The 24565-nt window shown below is 42.0% G+C and overlaps 1 protein-coding gene across 2 annotated transcripts in view; it reads left to right on the top strand.

Annotated features, from left to right (window-relative positions):
• Positions 1-24361, top strand: part of kcnn1b (potassium intermediate/small conductance calcium-activated channel, subfamily N, member 1b) — a 58266-nt gene extending 33905 nt beyond the window's left edge. The window contains exons 3-8 of one of the 2 annotated variants that reach the window (XM_072681238.1): positions 4162-4257; positions 5712-6130; positions 15667-15808; positions 17927-18037; positions 19089-19216; positions 21773-24349. In XM_072681238.1, coding sequence (XP_072537339.1) covers positions 4162-4257; positions 5712-6130; positions 15667-15808; positions 17927-18037; positions 19089-19216; positions 21773-21785 — 909 coding nt within the window. In that variant the 3' untranslated portion in view covers positions 21786-24349. Of the gene's footprint in view, positions 1-4161; positions 4258-5711; positions 6131-15666; positions 15809-17926; positions 18038-19088 lie in introns of both variants that reach the window. The other variant, XM_072681237.1, reaches the window with a different exon arrangement.
• Positions 24362-24565: the final 204 nt, after the last annotated feature.

Here is a 24565-nt window from a genome sequence, read left to right as displayed (position 1 = left end):
CCAAATCTGACCTGAACCCAGCCCTAAACCATGCCTAAAACCTGGCCTGTACCTGGCCCTAAATCTGTCCCAAAACCTCACCTGAACCATCCTAAAACCTGGCTCAAATCTGACCTGAACCCAGCCCTAAACCATGCCTAAAACCTGGCCTGTACCTGGCCCTAAATCTGTCCCAAAACCTCACCTGAACCATCCTAAAACCTGGCTCAAATCTGGCATGAACCCATCCCTAAACCATACCCAAAACCTGGCCTAAACCTGACCCTAAATCTGTCCCAAAACCTCACCTGAACCATCCTAAAACTTGGCTCAAACCTGGCATGAACTCGGCCTTAATCCAGCTAAAGACCGCACCTGAACCTGTTCCAAAACCTGGCCCAAAACCCAGCTGGAAGCCTGGCCTGAACATGGCCCAAAAATCAGAATAATAATGCTCGGTTCGGGTAGCAGACCTTTCACATCTACGACATTGCTAAAACCGCAGATCATCAGGATCGGCCGGTCGATGTGATCAGCCCCAGTACATCAGCGGAGCCCTGAGGGAACTGGCCGCGCTCTGCCGCGTGCTCACACCGCCCCCACTGCCTCTCTCCTCCTTGCTGAATCAGAGCCGGCTGAGAGAACCTGCTCTTAATTATAGTCTCACTCAATTATTTAAAGGACGTTAACAAGCTCATCTGTGTTACGAGCCAGATAGGCAAAGTGTCCCCGTCTAATGTAGCCCTCGTAAGTCACCGGATACGGCCAGTGCTGACCACACCGTTACAGGGCTAAAATTAGGAAAGCTTTTTACTGGGATACAGATTCGCATCGAAAACCTCCCGGATTCTTCCAGCGCCGAGGCGCTCATCTTCCGTGAAGGGAAAATCTGTTCGAGGGGAATGTGATTAGATTTTAATTGCATCATTCCTTTTCGTCCTCCAGATGTAGCCCGGTAATGCTAAACGCTCGACGCAGCGCCTTTAACCTTTACAGGCCTTGTGTTGTTGTTGTTGCTGTATTTTGTTTCATTCATCACATATTTACACCATTTGCATCTGATTTACATTTACATTCCATATGAGCTTATTTACATAACAAGAACATTACACTGTTCACTCTACTGATTATTATTCATACAAAAACACACATATATATGTATTTATATTTAAAGTATAAAACAGTTTTTACTATATTTACTATGTTTACTGAGATGGGATTGGTGTCAGTCCAACTTCAGTGTTTTTTAGCAACATTAGCCTAGCATCTCCTGTTGTAAACTGAAGAAGCTCACATCAGACACCAGACATGTCTTGTTGGCTGTCATGGCTGTTTGACTGAATCTGGGAATCAATCATGATACTCTGATTTTTCTCTGAACTGCTCCTTTAATCAAGGTCAATAAACAGTTGTTACATGTGTTACCGAGCAACAGACCACACCTACTCAGCAGAAATGTAAACATACAACCACAAATGATCATCTGCCGTAAAAAGAAAAATAAAACCGTCTGTGACCAGCTGAGGGATGAATGTTTTGGGGGCGTGTTTACAGATATGAGTAAATTAGCGCCCGTCTTAGTCCAGTAGTCTAGCATCTCCTGAAGAAGCTCACGTCAGATCCCGAACACGTCTAGTCTGATGGACTGGGTCTGAGCTCGGAGATCAGTCGTGGTGCTCGGATTATTTACTGAACTGCTCCTTTAAGGAAAGTGGGACTCGGTCTGCTCTCTTTTCCTGAGCTGCTGTTTTAGCGTAATGCTGAATCACGTCAGTTCTGCACTGTCCAGGCGTCTCGTCCTCCTGCTAATGCTACTCCACCTCCGCCATGCATTTCAGTTGAAGGGAGGCCGTCTGCAGTGTTTTTTGGGGTATGGCTTTAGTAGCCGGCCCTCCGGGGTGTGTGTGTTTCTGTCATGAGGGAGAGTCCACCGCCCGAGCGGCACGTCGTGTTCCAGAATACCGGCACGGCCAGACAGCTTCAGTGACATTCATTTGTACTGATGCTGTTAGAGAGAAATGTCATCCAGAGAGAAGAAGGCAGGGCAGGTCAGGCTCGGAGCCTGTTCTCCCCATGCAGAACTGGAACCGACCCTCACAGGGCCAACGTTCCACACAGCTCCCAGACTGCGTTCAGATTTCCCCTCCTTTCGTTCGTGTGCTTTTACAGTTCATTTACACATGTCAATATGTGAATAGGTGTGATGTCACAACCATGATGCAATCAACCTGGGCTGTTTTTGTAGCTTAGCTGCAACTGTATGGACTGGATGGGACATTTTGACGTGTAAACAGTGCTAACAAACGGTTCAGTTTTCTATGATATGGGCCTTACTGTTACTGTAGTGCTGCAGTGTGTTACAGTAATGATGCCGTGTGTTACTGTAGTGCCGCAGTGTGTTACAGTAATGATACAGTGTGTTACAGTAATGAGACAGTGTTACAGTAATGATGCTGTGTGTTACAGTAGTGCTGCAGTGTGTTACAGTAGTTATGCTGTGTTATGGTAATGATACAGTGTATTACAGTAGTTATGCTGTGTTACAGTAATGCTGCAGCATTACAGTAGTACTGCAGTGTGTTACCGTAGTTATGCTGTGTGTTACAGTAATGATGCAGTGTGTAAGAGTAATAATGCAGTGTTACAGTAGTGCTGCACTGTGTTACAGTATTGCTGCAGTGTGTTACAGTAATGATGCAGTGTGTTAACGTAGTGCCGCAGTGTGTAAGAGTTGTAATGCAGTGTGTTACAATAATGCTGCAGTGTGTTACAGTAGTTGTGCTGTGTTACAGTAGTGCTTCAGTGTGTTACAGTAATGATGCAGTGTTACTGTAGTGCTGCAGTGTTACAGTAATGATGCTGTGTGTTACAGTAGTGCTGCGGTGTGATACAGTAGTGCTGCATTGTGTTACATTGGTTATGCTGTGTTATAGTAATGATACAGTGTGTTAGAGTAATGCTGCAATGTTACAGTAGTGCTGCAGTGTGTTACAGTAATGATGCAGTGTTACAGTAATGGTTCAGTGTGTTATAGTAGTGCTGCAGTGTGTTACAGTAGGGCTGCAGTGTGTTACAGTAATGATGCAGTGTGTTACAGTAATACTGCAATGTGTTACAGTAATGCTGCAATGTTACAGTAGTGCTGCAGTGTGTTACAGTAATGATGCAGTGTTACAGTAATGGTTCAGTGTGTTATAGTAGTGATGCAGTGTGTTAGTGGTTGATGTGGAGCAACAGATAACACTGCTACCGGCCAGTGAGCTACCGCACTACGTGGGAGACTGGGGTTCAATTCCCGGTCTGGGTGACTATGCTGCGCTGCACCAATAAGAGTCCTTGGGCAAGACTCCTAACACTACATTGGCCCTCCTCTGTAATACCAGTAACCTTGTAAGTTGCTCTGGATAAGAGCGTCAGCTAAATGCCATATATGTTACAGTAATGATGCAGTGTGTAAGAGTAATAATGCAGTGTTACAGTAGTGCTGCAGTGTGTTACAGTAGAGCTGCAGTGTGTTACAGTAGTGCTGCAGTGTTACAGTAATGATGCAATGTGTTACAGTAGTGCTGCAGTGTGTTACAGTAGTGCTGCAGTGTGTTACAGTAATGATGCATTGTGTTACAGTAGTGCTGCAGTGTGTTACAGTAGTGCTGCAGTGTTACAGTAATGATGCAGTGTGTTACAGTAATGATACAGTGTGTTACAGTAATGATGCAGTGTGTTACAGTAGAGCTGCAGTGTGTTACAGTAATGATGCAGTGTGTTACAGTAATGATACAGTGTGTTACAGTAGAGCTGCAGTGTGTTACAGTAATGATGCAGTCTGTTACAGTAATGAAGCAGTGTGTTAAAATAATGATGCAGTGTGTTACAGTAATGATGCAGTCTGTTACAGTAATGATGCAGTGTGTTAAAATAATGATGCAGTGTGTTACAGTAATGATGCAGTCTGTTACAGTAATGATGCAGTGTGTTAAAATAATGATGCAGTGTGTTACAGTAATGATACAGTGTGTTACAGTAGAGCTGCAGTGTGTTACAGTAATGATGCAGTGTTATATTGATGTGATGTTTATCAGGAGAGACACCTGTTGTCTTGTCAGTGTTCAGACTCTGGTCTTCTTGTCTTTTATTTAGAAAACGTTTTAATGATCTAACGGCTCTTTTCTGTGTCTTTTACAGGAATCCTCATATTCATTTGCACTGAAATGCCTTATCAGCCTTTCCACTCTAATTCTCCTCGGTCTGATTATTATGTATCATGCACGAGAAATTCAGGTAAGTGGCCGAGTCAGCTCTGGAGGCAATTAGAGAGAGAGAGAGAGAGAGAGAGAGAGAGAGAGAGATGGAGGGAGAAGTTTAATAGATTATGCTACTGGCTCTCATGCCAAATCCTAATGACTTGAAGTATTACCAAAAATAAATGTAGTGGCTATTGTAGCTCCTGATGCCTGCTATGCAGTGTCATTGCCGTTCTGCTGAAGCATTAGCTCTTTACGGAGCGAGCAGAGGGTTTGATATATGATGTCATCGTACCTAGAGCTAATAGGAATTAGCTGATGGCTAATAGGAGGCATAATGCAATAAAGGTCTGCCAGTCATTGGCATGTGAGCATTGTTTAGTGGCTGGAGATGCCATTTATAAACATGTGCACTAAACAGATGATAAACGAAATGCTTTAGGCCGTAATTCCACAATGAGACGGCGTTCCCTGAAACACTATATCCAGCTCAGAGGGCATAAACAGAACCGTCAATATCGGACTTTCTGTCAGATCTGTCAGTTATATCTATTTTATATTAAATAATTAAAGCTAAAAATTTTCTTTCATGCTTCTTTATTTAGACTAAGTCCATTTGCTATGATCTAACAAACACTATGTGGACAAAAGTATTGGGACACCTGATCATTTATAGTTTCTTCTTAACTCAAGTGTCTTTCCTGTGATAAGAGCGTTAGTGAGGTCGGGATGTTGGATGATGATCATCACCCCACCTCATCATCCCCAACTCATCCCATCCAAAAGTACTGGATGGAGCTCCTCCACCATCATTCCAGAGAACACAGTTCCTCCACTGCTCCACAGCTCCTCAATGCTGGGGGGCTTTATACCCCTCTAGCCCACGCCTGGCATTAGGCAGCATGGAGCCAATAGGGTCATGATGTTGATCTGCTCCAGAGAGTCCTATTCTATTGGCAGTACTTCTCTAGACAAGGGACTAGACAAGCTGTGTGTGTGCATTTGCACATCTGTGTCAGCAATGCGTGCAACTTAAAGGGGTGTTTCTATGGTGAGCAGACTGTTAACTGTTGCTAACTAAGCTAATGCTAACCGCCGTCTCTCTCCTGATTCGGAGCAGTTGGACAGGTGTAATGGTCAGATTGACGCTTTAACATTTACTGAACGCTGCAACAACTAACAAACTGCATGTGTAATTACTTTTGCTCATTACTTCGGTTTAATTGGATGAAGTGCAGAGTTTAAGAATCTCTACTGATGTGGTTTGTCTGTGATCACGTGTTTTACAGTAAGTAATGATATGCTATTTTTACCGTATGGCCGTATAGTTACTTACACTTCCATGTTTAGCAGTTTGTCACGACATTAGCCTCATAGCTCCAGAGCAAAACATCATCAAGTACCTTTAGCGAAAGTGAGGGAACTTGTAGATCTGACTGTCTGGCTGAAGGTACACTGTCGGCCCATCTCCTGTCCGTGTCTCCTCCACAGCTGTTCATGGTGGATAACGGAGCGGACGACTGGCGGATAGCCATGACCTACGAGCGGATTCTGTTCATCGTCCTGGAGCTGCTGGTGTGCGCCATCCACCCCATCCCTGGACACTACGTCTTTACGTGGACGGCGCGGCTGGCCTTCACCTACGCGCCGTCCGTGGCGGACGCGGACGTGGACATTATCCTGTCCATCCCCATGTTCCTGCGGCTCTACCTGATCGGCCGGGTCATGCTGCTGCACAGCAAGCTGTTCACGGACGCCTCGTCGCGCAGCATCGGCGCCCTCAACAAGATCAACTTTAACACGCGCTTCGTCATGAAGACCCTGATGACCATCTGCCCGGGCACCGTCCTGCTGGTCTTCAGCATCTCCTCCTGGATCATAGCGGCCTGGACGGTGCGGGTGTGCGAAAGGTGAGACGGACAGCGGGCGGCGCCGCGTCCACGGGGGGTTCTTTATTGTTCATATTTTACGGTGCACATTGTTCATTGTTGTGTTTTTTGCCCCCCCTCCCCCTACCCCTCCCACCCCCACCCTACATTGCTGCTGGATAGGGGTCCAAAGTGAGTCTGTGTGTTTTGTTTTGATTTTTTTCATCCGTGGAAAAGTGGAAAAGCTGTCAAATCTGGCCCATGACTTTTACCGAGCTTCGTCTGGCCTGTCCGGATGGGTCGCGGTGGCCCATTCTGCGGAACAGCAATCATGCATTCCTTCCCCAGTGCATTGCATTGCTGACATGCTGGAGATCCCAAAGTCTTTGAATGAGTCATTTATTCTTAATTTATTCATAATTTTATTCTTTTGGGTTCTTTTTTTTCCTCTGTGCTGGTCTGTGTTCAGAGCGGTCCAAAAAGTTATGCCAATTTCCATTTACTGTCTGTTATCGTTTGGATTTTGGGATTTTCACTTATCCGACACCATGTGAGAACATGGTCGTCTTCATGCTCATGGTTCTGTCTTTTTCGTTCCCCGAGGCCCTTTTTTTTTATCTGTTTGACCTTTGACCTGTGCTGACTTGCTGTTCTGGCTAGGGGAATACATTTGGCCCATATCTCGGGGGAAGGTGAAGGCCCGGCAGGCTCCCGCTCGTAGCTTAGCTTATCCAGACCCCAAGGTGGACGAGAGCGCCGAAGCTAAAGTAATCAGGTCACGCTGAGCCTTGTGGCTAATCTCTGCACACGTTCCCCCTTCTCTTTTCCCCAGATTATGATCCAAACCACCTGCTCTCCTCACCCACCATTCCATACCATTCAGCTGGCTGCCGTAAGGTGCGAGGGGTATGGTTGTTAGCTGGCATGACGTATTCCCCTCACGGAGAGCCATGTTTCTGTATGAACTGACTGAACACTTGGGCCTAGAATGATGTTTTACTTTTGTTTTGCTTCTTGTTGTTGTTGTCACCGTCGTCGTTGTTGTCGTTATTCAGTTTCGGGTTTAAAATCACAGTTAAGCCAGTAAGATAATCACATTTGTGTTTATGCAGATTTGTCAGCCAAATTACGGGATGTTCAGTCATTATTCATGTGCCTTTATTCTAGTTTATGTTTCATTATCAGCACATGATCTAGACAGTTTTATGGTAGCTAGTTAAAATAATTTTTCGAATATGTAGTAAATGTACGTTAATATGTTTAATATGCTCTAGTTTTGCTAATGCAGTAATGTGTTTAATACTAAATAAGCTAAATAAGCTATTCCACTTACTGTACACTAGTTATTTAAGATGATGTGCTTAATATTTGACCCATTCTAGGATTGCCATCAGTGGGTGCAGGTTACATGTGTTTATCATGTTTATTGTGTTTATCGTGTTTTTATATTAGAATTGTTTGCAGAGTAGAGCAGAACACTGGGACAGACACAGTATTTCTTTTTCTTAATGACTGAATTTAAACATTTATACAGATTAATATTCTCTGCACTTCTGTTCATATAAAAAGCACAAAAAATGAAGATCAAAATTATTTGAAGTTAATTTAAGCTGAATGGATAAATCTGGAGGTGAAGACAGTCAGTAATGGCTGACCCAGCAGTCATTTAGTTAATGCTGTGTTTATAAATTGATAAATCAGACATGATTAATAATTACTGATTCAATAAAGATGCAGATTGTAACCCCAATACTAGAGCTAACTGTATACGCTTAATATACACTATTTATTTAACAGAGAACTGGCGAAGCTAATGTGCTTAATCTGGGGTAGTTACTGTATCTAAGCTATATATTTATTCGTATGTATATTTATCATTTAATGTGTGAGTTTAATCCAAAGTACTTCTTATTAGCATTCAGGCCAGTGTGCTTATAATGGGATAGTAGTTTAAGTGAATAAGCTTAATCTGTGCTAGGTAATTAGGCTAATACTGCTGTATAAAACTGTGTATGCCAGTTATTTAGGTTAATAAGCTTAATAAGCTTAATATGCGTGAGCTGTTTAAGCCAATACAAGCGATAACTACCAGCACTAATGTGTTTAATATGTGTGTGTTTAAGGCTAACCTGCTTGATATGGGCCCAGTGTGCTAGTGACTTTGGCTAATGCTCTGTAAATGCCAGTCATTTGGACTGATGTTTAATATGGCCTAATTATACAGTACTGTCTCACAAATGTGCTCAAATACACTAGCTATTCAAGTATTCTAGCTATTAATTAATATGCTATAGCTGGCCGAGCTGAGGGGTCATGTGGTAGCGGTTTAGGCTAATGTGCTTATGTGCAAGTTAGCGAACTAAACAGGTGCTTAATATGTGTGTTTAAGCAAAAGTATCATAAATGCTTCCCATTCGACTAATACGGTTAGTATGGCCTGGCTATACTTCAGCTATATTTCAGCAAATGGGATGAATATGCTCTGGTTATTAAAGCTAATGTGCTTTATATGTGCTGGGACGTGCTGAAACTACACAGAAGGGACAGAACAGTGGGGTAAACATGTGGGCGGCACCAGTGCATCAGTACTCAGTGCTGCAGGACGGCCAGCTAAGCTAATGTGCTAATTGGAGGTGTGTTGGCTGGCCGGGTGGAGGGGAGGTGGGGTGTTATGGTAGAAATGAAAGCCGCTATGTCAGCACCTCAGGGACCCTGGGGCATGGCGGCGTTCCCCAGGCACGGCCCTAGAACGCCAAACGCTCGTCCCTGTCTTAAATCACAGGTCGACAGGCCAGTACAGGCCTCCTTAAATAGCACTCAGCTTAATGAGTCCTCCGTTAAATCCACAGGCAGAGAAGCAGGACACTTGCTGATTGATTAATAGGCACATAAATGCGCTGTACAGTACTACGCTGCGGTCAGCACACACACACACACACACACACACACACACACACACACGTATATCTGATCTGACCAGTCTAATCCTCAGTATGTAGAAGAGCACAGGTCTGGTTATGAGCGGTGGTATTGTGCTCTAGTCAGCAGGGGTTTGTGGAGTAACTATAATATCACTGTTCTTTAAGAAACATTAATGAGAACTTACCACCAGGTTCCTGAAATCTGATGAGCTGAAATGAGCCAGTGAGGGCACAGATACTATCAAATCAGTTTCAATCTACATGTCATTTTATTTGATCATTTTATAATAACTGAGTTGCACCTGATCTCCAATGGAACAAGCTCTAGCAGAAACAACCCTGCAGAAAAGTCCAGCTCAGGACCAGCTTTTACTGGTAGGTCGGTTCAGATGGTCAAGGTGGGAGAAAAGCTGGTAATTCAGGTGAATTATGATCACACCCTATACTGCTTACCCAGCTACTGTACATTTCATTTGATTTTAGTGATGCTGGTCATTCTGTTCAACAAACATGGTCAAGCTTGGTCATACTGGTTGTAGATCAGCTAAACCATCAAACTCAAACAAAAACATACCTTATACTGGTCAGGAGCTAAGACGGTCAGCCAGTTTAAGCTGGCCAGGCTGGATTTTTCTGCAGGGAATAGAATTGATCAGCATATTGATAAACATCATCTTGTTGCCCAGCGCAGTTAATCAGGGATGTAGACGGACCAAAAGTAAGAAACTCCGACCCTTATATAACCTATAGTCACCCAGTACGTAATGATAGACTACATACCAAGCATAAATCTAACAAATGTAAATATTTAAACTGTATGAATATCAGCATTTCAAATATGATCCTATGATATGATTTAACTATGACAATTCATATCAACTGTAAGTGGAACCTTTTTATGCCGTACAGAACCATTTTCAATTCGTGATGAAGAGTTTATAAACTGTAGTGTTGTGATGAAGAAGAGTTTATAAACTGGGGTTGTGATGATGAAGAGTTTATAAACTGGGGTTGTGATGATGAAGAGTTTATAAACTAGGATTTTGATGATGAAGAGTTTATAAACTGTAGTGTTGTGATGATGAAGAGTTTATAAACTGTAAGGTTGTGATGATGAAGAGTTTATAAACTGTAGTGTTGTGATGATGAAGAGTTTATAAACTGTCGGGTTGTGATGAAGAGTTTATAAATTTTGGGTTGTGATGATGAAGAGTTTATAAACTGTAGTGTTGTGATGATGAAGAGTTTATAAACTGTATGGTTGTGATGAAGAGTTTATAAACTGGGGTTGTGATGATGAAGAGTTTATAAATGTAGTGTTGTGATGATGAAGAGTTTATAAACTGGGGTTGTGATGAAGAGTTTATAAATGTAGGGTTGTGATGATGAAGAGTTTATAAATTTTGGGTTGTGATAATGAAGTTTATAAACTGTATGGTTGTGATGAAGAGTTTATAAACTGTAGTGTTGTGATGATGAAGAGTTTATAAACTGTAGGATTTTGATGATGAAGAGTTTATAAACTGTAGTGTTGTGATTATGAAGAGTTTATAAATTTTGGGTTGTGATGAAGAGTTTATAAACGGTCAGGTTGTGATGATGAAGAGTTTATAAACTGTCGGGTTGTGATGAAGAGTTTATTAACTGTAGTGCTGTGATGAGGAAGAGTTTATAAACTGTAGGGTTGTGATGAAGAGTTTATAAACTGTCGGGTTGTGATGATGAAGAGTTTATAAACTGTAGTGCTGTGATGAGGAAGAGTTTATAAACTGTAGGGTTGTGATGAAGAGTTTATAAACTGTCGGGTTGTGATGATGAAGAGTTTATAAACTAGTTTTGTGATGATGAAGAGTTTATAAACTGTAGGGTTGTGATGATGAAGAGTTTATAAACTGTAGGGTTGTGATGAAGAGTTTATAAACTGTAATGTTAATTACAAACTGTAGGGTTGTGATGAAGAGTTTATAAACGGTAATGTTAATTACAAACTGTTAATTATAAACTGTAGTTTTCTGATGAAGAGTTTATAAACTGTCGGGTTGTGATGAAGAGTTTATAAACTGTAGTGTTGTGATGAAGAGTTTATAAATTGTAGTGTTCTGATGAAGAGTTTATAAACTGTAAGATTGTGATGAAGAGTTTATAAACTGTAGTGTTGTGATGATGAAGAGTTTATAAACTGTATGATGAAGAGTTTATAAACTGTATGGTTGTGATAAAGAGTTTATAAACTGTCGGGTTGTGATGATGAAGAGTTTATAAACTGTCGGGTTGTGATGATGAAGAGTTTATAAACTGTAGTGTTGTGATGAAGAGTTTATAAACTGTAGTGTTGTGATGAGTTTATAAAATGTCGGGTTGTGATGATGAGTTTATAAACAATGGTTGTGATGATAAAGAGTTTATAAACTGTCGGGTTGTGATGATGAAGAGTTTATAAACTGTAGTGTTGTGATGATGAAGAGTTTATAAACTGTCGGGTTGTGATGATGAAGAGTTTATAAACTGTAGTGTTGTGATGATGAAGAGTTTATAAACAATGGTTGTGATGATGAAGAGTTTATAAACTGTCGGGTTGTGATGATGAAGAGTTTATAAACTAGTGTTGTGATGATGAAGAGTTTATAAACTGTCGGATTGTGATGATGAAGAGTTTATAAACTAGTGTTGTGATGATGAAGAGTTTATAAACTGTCGTGTTGTGATGATGAAGAGTTTATAAACTGTAGTGTTGTGATGATGAAGAGTTTATAAACTGTCGGGTTGTGATGATGAAGAGTTTATAAACTGTCGGGTTGTGATGATGAAGAGTTTATAAACAATGGTTGTGATGATGAAGAGTTTATAAACAATGGTTGTGATGATGAAGAGTTTATAAACTGTCGGGTTGTGATGAAGAGTTTATAAACTGTAGTGTTGTGATGATGAAGAGTTTATAAACTGTAGTGTTGTGATGAAGAGTTTATAAACTGTCGGGTTGTGATGATGAAGAGTTTATAAACTGTCGGGTTGTGATGATGAAGAGTTTATAAACTGTAGTGTTGTGATGAAGAGTTTATAAACTGTCGGGTTGTGATGATGAAGAGTTTATAAACTGTCGGGTTGTGATGATGAAGAGTTTATAAACTGTATGGTTGTGATGATGAAGAGTTTATAAACTGTAGTGCTGTGATGATGAAGAATTAATGTAGTGTATGGAATTAAACATGGCTAATCACACTGTCTTTAACGAAACACACATTTCAGTGTTTTTATGTGCTTATGAAATCCACAGTACACTCAGCATTGGCTTATTGCCCCCCTGTAGTCATTGTTCCACCCCTTACCTTTCAGTGGACTGGGCCGTTTGGTGGTTCGGCTGTGTGTGCAGTGTGTTAGCTGAATTAATGATGCCTGTGGATGCGGAAACATTGCCAGCATGCTCCGCTCTCTATGCCCTGCTTTGTGCTTGTGTAATGGGCTGTGTCTCTCACAACAGTCTTACACCGACTCGTTCTCTGTAGCCGACTGAGCCTGAACACAGAGAGCTGCCGGACGGACACACACTCGCTCCATGCAGACACCGCTCCCTTTTAACCTGCCCCCGGTCGCTGTGCTGCATGGCTTCCTATGTGACCGGGGCCACCTTTTATTTAACCCAATTCGGTCAGGCCCTGATCATTCTGTTTGCTTCGTACTACACTTTGGGCCCTCGTGCAGATTGTCCTTCAAATGCAATTGGACTTCTCAAATGACCCCTAATGGACTCCCAAAATCAGATGGCTCATTCTTTGTGCACCAAAACCACAGTGAACGGTGTCGGATGTCCTGGAGCGCTCTGATTTCAAAGGGCACAAAATATATACAGTAATGTGCAGAAGATTTAGACACATTATTACATGGTTTAAATGCATTTATAGTTTGAAGCTGAACCCTTTTATGTAGAAACGTTTTATAAAGAACAACAATTTCCCATCATTGAAGAACCCCTACTTTGGGTGTGAGGCTGGGCAATAAGGCATACATTTAAAATCAGATACATACTATTCATATTTTCTGATCTCTGGTGACCTAAAGTATTTCAAATAAATTAAAAAATAATATTAATTACTGTCAGTACAAACCTACCCCCGTCTCTCAGCAGTGAGAGGGTTCTACTGCAGAAGCTCCAGATCTCATCAGAACAGATAAAGCAGCTGAACATGAATCCAGTAAAAAGGAGAAACAAGAGCTTCTCATTCTGAAGAAAGAAAGTAGTGAGATCTTGTCGGTGAGCTAGTCTGAAGAACAGAGCTCGGTTCCTCCAGGGTTCTCCTGGACACCCCCCAGTCCAGCCAGCACAGTGTGGAGGATGTGTTCACCTCCATCAGCAGCAGCAGCAGCAGCAGCAGCAGCAGCAGCAGCAGCTCACCTGATTTACCATCATTAAGCCCTGATTTACCACCAAACCAGGTGTTGATCTGAGGAGAACTCTAAATAACACTAGACTCCATGAGAGAGGAGAACTTTGGAGATGTTCTAATGATGAACACAGTGATGGAGAACCTCCACCACGTTCTGTAGGAGTGATATTATTAGTCTTTATTCTGATATAGGGGGACTAAAGCTTTTGCACAGCACTGTATATGAGATTTTATCAGTGTTGTTATTTTTATCTAAAATTAATGTTTTAATCATAAACAAGCTGATTTTGATGAAAAGACTAATTAGTGTACATCTGAAGGTCATTATTTCCGGTTCTGACCAGTGTAGCATGTTTAGCGTTCCTGCAGTCAAATCCGCTCGCCCAGCAGTAATGTCATATTTCAGTATTTTCATACATTCAGGAGAGGAAGTGGGAGAAAATCCACAAATCTGCTCAATCCAATGAGATCAGCAGGATTTGCAAGGCTTATGCAAAGCTGCACGATTGGCCAGATCAGTTTCAGGATCATGCAGATGCTAAAAGGCTAAAAGCAGTGTTAGTCTGCAGCTGCTGCTCACACAGCTTCCCCGTCAGGACGTTTAGTGGGGTTTATATCCAGATTAGGGCACAGGTACCCCGTCCTGGTGGAAATATGGACCATTAGGAAATCCTGCAGGTTTGCATTAAGCACACAAACATGCAAAGCAAGAAAGCAGCTTAGCGTTTTAGCAAAAACCTAAAATTAGAAAGAGACTGGCAAAGGGGTTTTATACAGTTCTGAAGAAGGTAACTGTTTTAAACTATTTTCTATTAATATTTAATAACTTATTGAGAAATGATTTAAGAATCCTTTTCTGAAGGTTTAATTCAGGTTATAAATATTAGGGTGACCAGACATGCATCCGGTCAGGGTTGGGATCAGGATGTTGGGATTTCACACTGATTTCAGGTCAGTGTTCACTTCTGCGCGTCCGTTTAAGCCCCGCCTTCTCAACGCCACTATTGGTCAGACTGCTTCCCTTCACAGCGTATAAATGCCCAAATGCAAACATGAATAAACACAAAACACTGTACTTACTATCGTCTCAGTGAGAGCAAGGAAAGGTCCGAAAGCGCTGAGCTTCTGATAAATCAATCAATCAAATCAATAATCAATCACTCACAGTTATAGCCTGTGGGACACACCAGGAGGACTGACAGGGGATTAGTGAAATAGTAGATGTTCATCAACGTTATTTTTTACCTTTTTTGTTTTTTTCTTCAGGCCTGAAGGTTATTAAGATTATTAATTAGTCTTGATAAAAAGGTAGATGTAGCTACAAGTATTTAAATCACCCCCCCCCCCCACACACACACACACACACACACACACACAGACACACACACTGCCACTGCCCAGCAACCTAGGACTACTTGAATCCCTACAGCCATAACATCCTAACCACAGCAGACACCTGTGTGTCCTCAGTGTTCTCTGTTTTGGTCACCCTAATATCTAAAAATCATGACACACAATATTTATAATTACTGACTAATCTGAATATTTCATCAATAATCAGAAATACTATCAAACACTCAGTTTTATTAAATATTTCAGAGGCTGCAGTTGAACAGGGCTGATTCTTCTGTGTAATGAGACACAGTGCAGTCAGGTATTGATGATATCCACAACAAAATTGTCACCTCACTGACCAACACTGCTTACAGATAAGCTGAACAGACTCACGACCAGCTTTAAACAGAGCTCTTTTAAGAGCAGGTTCATTGTTCTGGTGGTGATGTGATATAACGTAGGGTGTGTTCCAGTAAGTGAAGTAATGAAGGCCTCTCTCTGTCCCAGTGTAGAATCTTCTGTAAGTGGAAATAAGTAAATAATCAAACTCAACTTTTGCTCATTTTAGACACAATTTCTATTTATTCACTGAATTTAGCCAATTAATAACAAATGAAATGCTGTAATCTTTATTTTTCTGTTAAATTCAGTGATTAAACAGGAAGTGTGTTTTATGTTCAGGATGTGACGTATTTACACTTACATCATCAGCACGTGGAGTCTGACCAGGGTTGTAAAAACTTTTGACTGTGTATACCAGCATCCAAACGCAGAAAACCGTGGATCAGTGTTCCTGCATAAGGAGCGAGGAGGCTTTAGGAGTAGGATTGGAGGTGGAGCGGGTGTAAAGAGGCTGTGTGCAGTAGGGAACCTGCAGCTATGTTCAGTACTGCTCCTCACTAACGATGCTGTTATGCTGTTTTTCTCTCTGTGTTCTCAGATATCACGATAAACAAGAAGTCACCAGTAACTTTCTGGGCGCGATGTGGTTGATCTCCATAACCTTCCTGTCCATCGGATATGGAGACATGGTGCCGCACACCTACTGTGGGAAGGGGGTGTGTCTACTGACCGGAATCATGGTGGGTCCACTCGTTATCTTATATAAAATATACTACATACTAGATACTTTAAAAGGAATACACCAGCTCATATCTGAATTGACAAAAGTATTGGGACACCTTCTCATGTGTGTTTCTTCTGAAATTAAGGGTATTAAAAAAGAGCTGATCCTGCTTTTCTTGTCTCTACTGTCCAGAGAAGAAGACTTTCTACTAGATTTTTTGCAGGAGCAGCAAAGTACTGGATGGAGCTCCTCCACCATCATTCCAGAGAACACTGGAACACACACTCCTCCACTGCTCCACAGCTCAATGCTGGGGGGCTTTACACCCCTCTAGTCCACGCCTGGCATTATTAGGCAGCATGGAGCCAATAGGGTCATGATGTTGATCTGCTCCAGATGGTCCTATTCTATTGGCAGTAGTTTTCTACAGGGACTAGACAAGCTGTGTGTGTGCATTTGCACATCTGTGTCAGCAATGGGTGAAACTCAAACTTAGTAGCTGAATGCATTCCAGTACTTTTGGGATGAGTTGGGGATGAGGTGGGATTCTGATCACCATCATCATAATTTAACAGCCTGACCTCTTGTGACTGAATGCAATCAAATCCTCACAGCAGTGCTCCTCCATAATCTAGTAGAAAGCCTTCTCCCCTGGACAGTAGGGACAGTTAGAGGAAACAATGAATGAGCAGGTGTCCCAATACTTTTGTCCATATAGTGTATGTTCATGAGGAGGGGTTTTCCTAGTCTCAGCAGAGAGCTCCTTTAATGTTTTATGTTGACTACAGTGGAATGTGAAGTGACGGCAGAATCAAACCCCCGTAAATAACAGCACTAGCTCATTTCTAGGAGAACGTGCTCGAGGAAGGAAACACTTAGTGTGTTCAGTGCCAAGTATGAGAAGCATAGCAGGAATTTGCTTTGGCAGCGCAGTGCAGGACATGCATCTTTAAAATATTAATCAACATCTGCCTGTGTGCCCTGGATTTACTGCACACTTCAGAAGCCACAGCTACTCTCCTCCCGCCTACAATCACGCCGGTAATGAAGGACACTGGAGAACAATGCTTATCCTTGATTTTGTCCAACACAGAAGATCATGTTCGGATAGAACACAGAGAACGTTCATTCAGAAATATCCACTTACACCTCAGACTGCGTGAGGATACCTTAACCTAACCTAACCATAACTGCTTTTTTTTTGCTCACGTTTTAATTCGACTGAGTAACTAAATCTAGCTTCTCTAAAACCTTCAGAAAGTTCTAGCTCAGTTCTGCTGCTACATTCACTGTCTTACAGTCATTACAGAGAGACTGACCCACTCTGATCTCTGTACAGTGGAGGTGAATGGAAGCAGGTGTCAGTCGCCATGACTACAACACAGATACAGCCCATAATTTATCTCCTATCCAAACCCACCAGTGCAGCTACACGAGTCTTCTGAGTTTTATATAGAGTGATGATGATGATGATGAAGGTAAAATAGTGAATAGAGAATCTGAACTAATGCAGTTTTCTTTAGGGACTACTTTCTGTAGCCGCACTACACCCTGCAGCATGTATCCCTCCACCATTTTAATGATCTGGTTCTAAAAGCAGGTTCTAGAGCCGAACTCTTCTCAGAACTCTGGTAGAACCGTGTCTCAGGCATCAGGCAGCGTCTTCATCTCCATTAGGTGAAGAACTTTCTGTGAGGAGCTTTTATTAGAGCTTCAGACGTCTGCTTCCCTTCACCTCCACTGTAGAACTCCAGCTCTGACTGGAGGAGCTTATCTAGAACCTCCACTGTAGAACTCCAGCTCTGACTGGAGGAGCTTATCTAGAACCTCCACTGTAGAACTCCAGCTCTGACTGGGGGAGCTTATCTAGAACCTCCACTGTAGAACTCCAGCTCTGACTGGGGAAGTTATCTAGAACCTCCACTGTAGAACAGCTCTGACTGGGGAAGTTATCTAGGGTTTTACAGTGTGTACCTTAAGCTGTGTTTTTTTCAGTAACCTTGTTTAATCGTTCTTTTTTATTTGTAATTAATCACAGCTGTTATTAATTATGTTTTGAATCCTTTTTGTCGGGGAAAATCCGCAGGGATATCAGCTCTCTGACTCGTCTGGAACGTCTTGTTTGTCCTCACAGGGAGCTGGCTGTACCGCCCTGGTGGTTGCAGTAGTCGCCAGGAAGCTGGAGTTGACCAAGGCGGAGAAACACGTTCATAACTTTATGATGGACACTCAGCTCTGCAAAAGAGTGAGTCATTTTCATACACACTCCACGCACTCGTCTTTCCCTGATGATGATGAAGCACATGGTTCTCCATGGAGCGAGAAGAATTCAGAGCAGCAGAGAACATTATGTCAAACTGTCAAAGCCTCAGCCGAAAGCCAAGCGTTGAATATGCTGATTCTCGGCGCAGAGTCTCCGGCAAAAGGCCAGGATACATTCTGATGACACAATTTTATAGAGGAAAGTTGGACTGCAGTTTCCCATATCCTCACAATTCAGCCGGGTCCAAAACGGCCACTGCGGAGTTCGCAGATTCACTGTGATGAGGTCCTGCTCGGACACAGCTGTAAAAACGTTCAGAATGATCTAATTTACTAAAATATACATATGTGTGACTCAAGCTTCAACAATCGGAACAATTTATTTTGTGGCTAAAAAGTCAGTTTATCTCTTATTCTGCACTAATTTCACTCCTTTCTGTTCATTTTAACAGAGAAATATAACAACACTAATATAGGTTATGGAAATGGATGGATTGGATTTAATCAAATCATTATATGTAATATTTCTTATTATTCTCATTATTATTGTATGAATGTTTGATAAATAACATGAGATATATTTACTAGATTTCAGATGATTTCACTTGCCAAGATTTATTTGCAGCAGTTTACAGCAGTGTAGCCCCACCCATTCAGCCTACAGCAGTGTAGCCCCACCCATTCAGCCTACAGCAGTTTAGCTCCACCCATTCAACCTACAGCAGTTTAGCCCCACCCATTCAGCCTACAGCAGTTTAGCCACACCCATTCAGTCTACAGCAGTTTAGCCCCACCTATTCAGTCTACAGCAGTTTAGCCCCACCTATTCAGTCTACAGCAGTTAAGCTCCACCCATTCAGCCTACAGCAGTTTAGCCCCACCCATTCAGCCTTTTTGAATGAGCATGCTGAACAAGGTACAAAACAGGTCAGCCAATCAGAATAGAGTTCATTTCCATGTCTCAGTGTTAGGCTGCTATGGCTCTCCTCTATCATCCTTCCCCAAATTCAGCCTGCTTTGTTCTTCTGATCCAGGTGAAGAACACGGCTGCTAACGTACTCAGGGAAACGTGGCTCATCTACAAACACACCAAGCTCGTGAAGAAGATTGACCACGCCAAGGTCAGAAAACATCAGCGCAAGTTTCTGCAAGCCATTCACCAGTAAGTACAACAAGAACCTTCAGGCCTTCCCAGCAGAGCCGCTGTGGCACCAGTTCTAGATACTAGGGCTGACACATCAACCCCGTTCACATACTGACCTGACCTGCTTGATCAATCAGCAGCAGTGATTAGTCTGAGGTTCTCACACAGAATCAGAGCCTGGAGAACACACCAGGTGATTTTCATTTCCCCACACTGTGGTTTTAACTAATGAAGCTGCAGCTGTACTTTATCATGTGATTCTGGAATTAATTGGTTATGATTCAGTTCTGGATTAGCACAAAGCATCACACTGAACACTCTCTCTACCAGTTAAGATGATCTTCACAAGTTCTTCACAGATAATTTACTGGGGAATCTCCACCAACTTTTTAAAGTTCTCTGCATATCTCAGAGTGTGTCTGAGCTCAGTCAGAGTCGGGGGGTCAGTCTGAATCTGAGCTTCACTGTAGAGAAACTGACCCACTCTGATCTCTGTACAGTGGAGGTGAACGGAACCAGGCCTCAGTCACCATGACTACAACACAGACACAGCCCATAATTTATCTCCTATCCAAACCCACCAGTGCAGCTACACGAGTCTTCTGAGTTTCATATGGAATGATGATGATGATGATGATGATGATGATGAAGGTAAAATAGTGAATAGAGAATCTGAACTAATGCAGTTTTCTTTAGGGACTACTTTCTGTAGCCGCACTACACCCTGCAGCATGTATCCCTCCACCATTTTAATGATCTGATTTTAAAAGCAGGTTCTAGAGTCGAACTCTTCTCAGAACTCTGGTAGAACCGTGTCTCAGGCATCAGGCAGCGTCTTCATCACCATTAGGTGAAGAACTTTCTGTGAGGAGCTTTTATTATTAGAGCTTCAGACGTCTGCTTCCCTTCACCTCCACTGTAGAACCACAGCTCTGACTGGGGGAGCTTATCTAGAACCTCCACTGTAGAACTCCAGCTCTGACTGGGGGAGCTTATCTAGAACCTCCACTGTAGAACCACAGCTCTGACTGGGGAGCTTATCTAGAACCTTCACTGTAGAACTCCAGCTCTGACTGGGGGACCTTATCTAGAACCTCCACTGTAGAACTCCAGCTCTGACTGGGGGGGCTTATTTAGAACCGAGAGTTTCACACCAGACCTCCACTGTAGAACGGTTCGTTTAATTTAATTTTATTTAAATTTTATTTAATTTTATTTACATTTTTTAGTGTTAATTTTTTAGATTGTTTAGTGGAGTTCCCCTTTGAAAATACCTGGTAGTTTACTTTACTACTGATATAACCAGTGACAGTCCTGGAAGACCTCATATGTCCAGATCTGTACCTGATGAAGCTTAATTATAAGATCTTTGGCTCATTTGTATCCAGTGCACACAATGAGGGTCACGACTTCTCCAAATGAAAGCGTCAGTGTTGAAGTCGTCTCATGGAGGCTTTTAAGTGTTCTTAGTGATGGACATTTGTCCTTAAATGTCTTAAATGATATGAATAAAGGTGTGTATCTGATAGTAATTCACTTTAACCCTTTCTGCACACTCCTCTGATCGTCACCTGTATTGACCAGGGGATTAAGGGGTGTCCCTATAAAACTCTACGTGTATTTCTTTACATGCTGAGTTGAACTGATCTCTTCATCTGAGTACTCTAAGAGCTCTATCCTTGTGCCAGTTTGCTAAAAATGATGCCACCACACCAAAGCAGGCATCTGCTGCCAGTTTACATTCACTAATGACCTACTTCCTGCTGGAACTGGCTGTCTCCTGTGCTGTCTGGGGGGAAATGGTCCAAACTTGAGAGGGATTCCCAAATTAGACGAAGTAGGGATATTCCAGTGACTAAAGACTAAAGAGCATTTGGAATTATATTTGGATCCCTGGGAACATCCTAACATTGGATAACAACGTACATTTCCGAATAGCATGAATTGGCATGAAGGCAACAGCATGGTAAAATAAGATGAAAACATTAAAAACAATATGATATTCTACAGGATTTAATAAATATGAAAACTATTAAAAGGTAGAAAACAGCAGCACAAACCAGTATTAGCAATAAATAGCAATATAAATATAAACAGAAGTAGAAATAATAACTAAATTTTTATTACATTATTTGCTAACATTAAGAATTATATTATAATAATAATAATAATAATAATAATAGTAGATTATAAAAAGTAGCTTTAAAAATAAAAGTAATAAAGTAACACCTAGTTTCTACCGGAGAATAACCCCAGATTTGATCATGGCAGTGCAGAATTTCTGCATAACTGCTGAAGGTGGAGCTCTTACTGTATACAGACCTTTATAACAGCTCAGTGGGTCGACAATGATAAAGAATGATATGTAATATATAGAGCCATATTTCTAAGTGTTTTCAATTATAATTACCTGGACGAGGTTGTATATGTGCATGAGTGTGTGTGTGTGTGTGTGCGTGAATGTGAGTGTGTGTGTGTGTGTGTGTGTGTGTGTGTGTGTGTGTGTGTGTGTGCACTTTAAGGTTTTTAAAACTGTATTGTGTGTTTCGTCTGTTTTGTCTTAAATCACCGCAGAGCTCAGAAGTAAGTCGCGTCTTCTATCTCTCCTTCCATCAGCCTTTCTCCTTTTCTTTTCTCTACCGATATCAAACCAACATGAGAACGTTTGAAGCTGGATGCTGAGCTCCAACGCCTGCTTTACACAGATAGTCTAAAACTCAGTGGTTTTGGCCCACTGTATTAGTCTGCTGCCACAGCAGGACCAGAGATACACAATAAGACAAAGAGCATCTTCTCAGCTTCAAATCCATCAGCCTCGTCCGGCGCCCGGAGTCCATTCATCCGGTCTGCACCTGATCTCCATCTGAGTCTGCACTGAGATCCGAGATACACTCCAAAAAGCCCCCCAGACCCTCGCTCCAAATACCCTCGCTGTGACACTTACACATTACCACCCACTTTAACCACTGGAGGGACGTCCTGCTGCATTACCACCACCATACTGAGACTGGTCACACACTGGACTCTCTTAAAGTAAATGATCCGAGCATCCTGATGGATCCCAGATCTCAGATTCATTCGATCAGACGAGACGTGTTTCTTTAGCTCACAACAGGAGATGCTAGGCTAATGCTGCTAACAAACACTGGACTTAGACTGTCACCAATTTACTCATCTCTGTAGACACGCCCCCTGAAGCTTGTGTCTCTCAGCGCTCCTCCAGATCTTCATTAGTTGGTCTATATATATATATATATATATATATATAATTATTGTTGATAATGATAAGAATTCTATAATAATAATAAAAATAATAATAATAGATTATAAGGGGGCAGTGGTGCTCAGCGGTTAGAGCTCCGGGCTATTGATGACAGGGCTCAGCAAGCTGCCACTGTTGGACCATTGAGCAAGACCCTTCACCCCCTCAAATTCCTTACTGATTATTGCATTATTAACATTAAATTTAACACAAACATTAAAAACTAATTAAGATTAATTTTAAAAAATAACAAAAAGGTAAGCCTTTCCTTGTGGTAAATTTTAAAGTACAGCCGTGTGCAGAAGTGTGTGCACCCACCCCTGCGCAGTTCTGTTAAGTTTCCTGAGGAGGATTTGTTGTCCGAGCAAACTTTTGCAGAAGGCTGTAAATGCAAAAACACGTTTTTCAATGACGTGGGTCGTTAGTTTTTTGGCCATTGGGGCGAGAGAACTGCTGAGTGTGCCACTCATCCATAATACATTCATAAACACCCCCCTCCCACCCCCGGCCTAATGCACAGCAGCATACATATCTATTAATACCTGTTTATAGTGCAGGGGCTGTTTCTGAGAGTTTGGCGCTCTTCGAGGGGAACATGGCGAGTGTATCTGTACGTCCAGTGCCAGAAAACATGGAGGTGTGGGTGCAGACCCAAACTGACCAATTTTGGCCCTCCCAAAATTGAGAATTCATCCGTAAACAGACAGAGGACTACAGCACACACCACCACCACCACCACCACCACCCCCACCGACACACGAGCAGGAGGCGAGAGGGCTTGGGTTTGATTGCTCACCAGCTTGCACTGAGCCCCTTTGTGAACGGTGGGTTCTGTTGAGGTTGCTTGGCTGTGGGTGGGAGTGTACGGCTGTACTGCACTGTGTGAGTAGATCCGAATGAAAGCTCCTCGACAGTTTTACAGCTGCATTCTGCATGTGAAGACAGTCCACACGTGTGCTCTTCTCACCAGCTGCTTGTGAATGGCACCACACCCCCGATATGAACATGTCTTAAAGGGCCCATATCATGGGAAGCTCAGTATTTGGGTCATTCTACTAAACCGCTTTCAGTGTTTATATATTTTTATGTTCATCAAGAGCTAAAAATCCCTTCCCAAGCATAAAATTCTATTTATATTTATTCTGATATGGAAGCCACAATCACAATAAACCGTGACGGGGTGGTAAATGTCCATCTAAAATGACCACAGTTTAAGTTCCTCTCCTACCGCACATGCAGATCAGTTTAACATATATCGTTTTCTCTGCAGTAAAAGTGTACACTTTTAATCAGAAGCAGGTGTCTGTGGTGTGACGGGGTGGTTGGGCTAAGCTTGATGGACCCTCTGGTCTAAAATAAAAAGCAACCCGTAAACGGTGTAAACCAGCTCCAGAACTTCTTTCCTCCTTTTCTTCCAGACTGTTCCAGATGATGTCACTTCCTTTTGTGATGTCATTTAAAGCAAAAGTACCCAAACTACAGAGAAATGTTAGCCAGTGTAATTTTAACAGAGAGACATCCACCAATCATAACATTTTCAATAAAATAAGATTTTGAACTTCTGTAACCAGAGCCGCACATATAATCCTGAAAATAACAGATTTGATAAAATAATTAAAACATTTGTTATTTCAGATACAAATTAGCCTGGCAACACTGAGAAGCCAATCAGAACAGAGCTCATTTACATATATTGGTCTTAAAGGCGCAGTGTGTTCACGTCTTAGGTATGAAGAGAGGGTGGAAAGTGTGTAAAAAAGAATTTGACTCCGTGAGCTCTATAGTACCAGTCAAAAGTTTAGACACAGCCGGTTGAGTGTGTGCTGATCATCATCTTCAAAACATTTCCTTATCCAAATGCTGGAGTGACCATATTTAAATGTTCAGTAAATTGGACACTGGGCACACGGGTTTCCACCATAGTTAGGAGGTTGTGACTGGGGGGGAGGGGTAGTTGTAGGCTGAACTGAAAGGAGTTGATTGGGATGTACAGCTGATTATGGCTATGTATTGGTGTTGCTAAATGAGTGTATGTGTGTGTATTTATGTACATTAACATAAACTGTAGCTGCAGGATTTAAGAGATTTGAGATATTTCCCACACA

The sequence above is a fragment of the Salminus brasiliensis genome, chromosome 6, assembly GCF_030463535.1.
Source record: "Salminus brasiliensis chromosome 6, fSalBra1.hap2, whole genome shotgun sequence".
Taxonomy (NCBI): Eukaryota; Metazoa; Chordata; class Actinopteri; order Characiformes; family Bryconidae; genus Salminus; species Salminus brasiliensis.
This window is presented reverse-complemented; position numbering and strand designations above follow the sequence as displayed.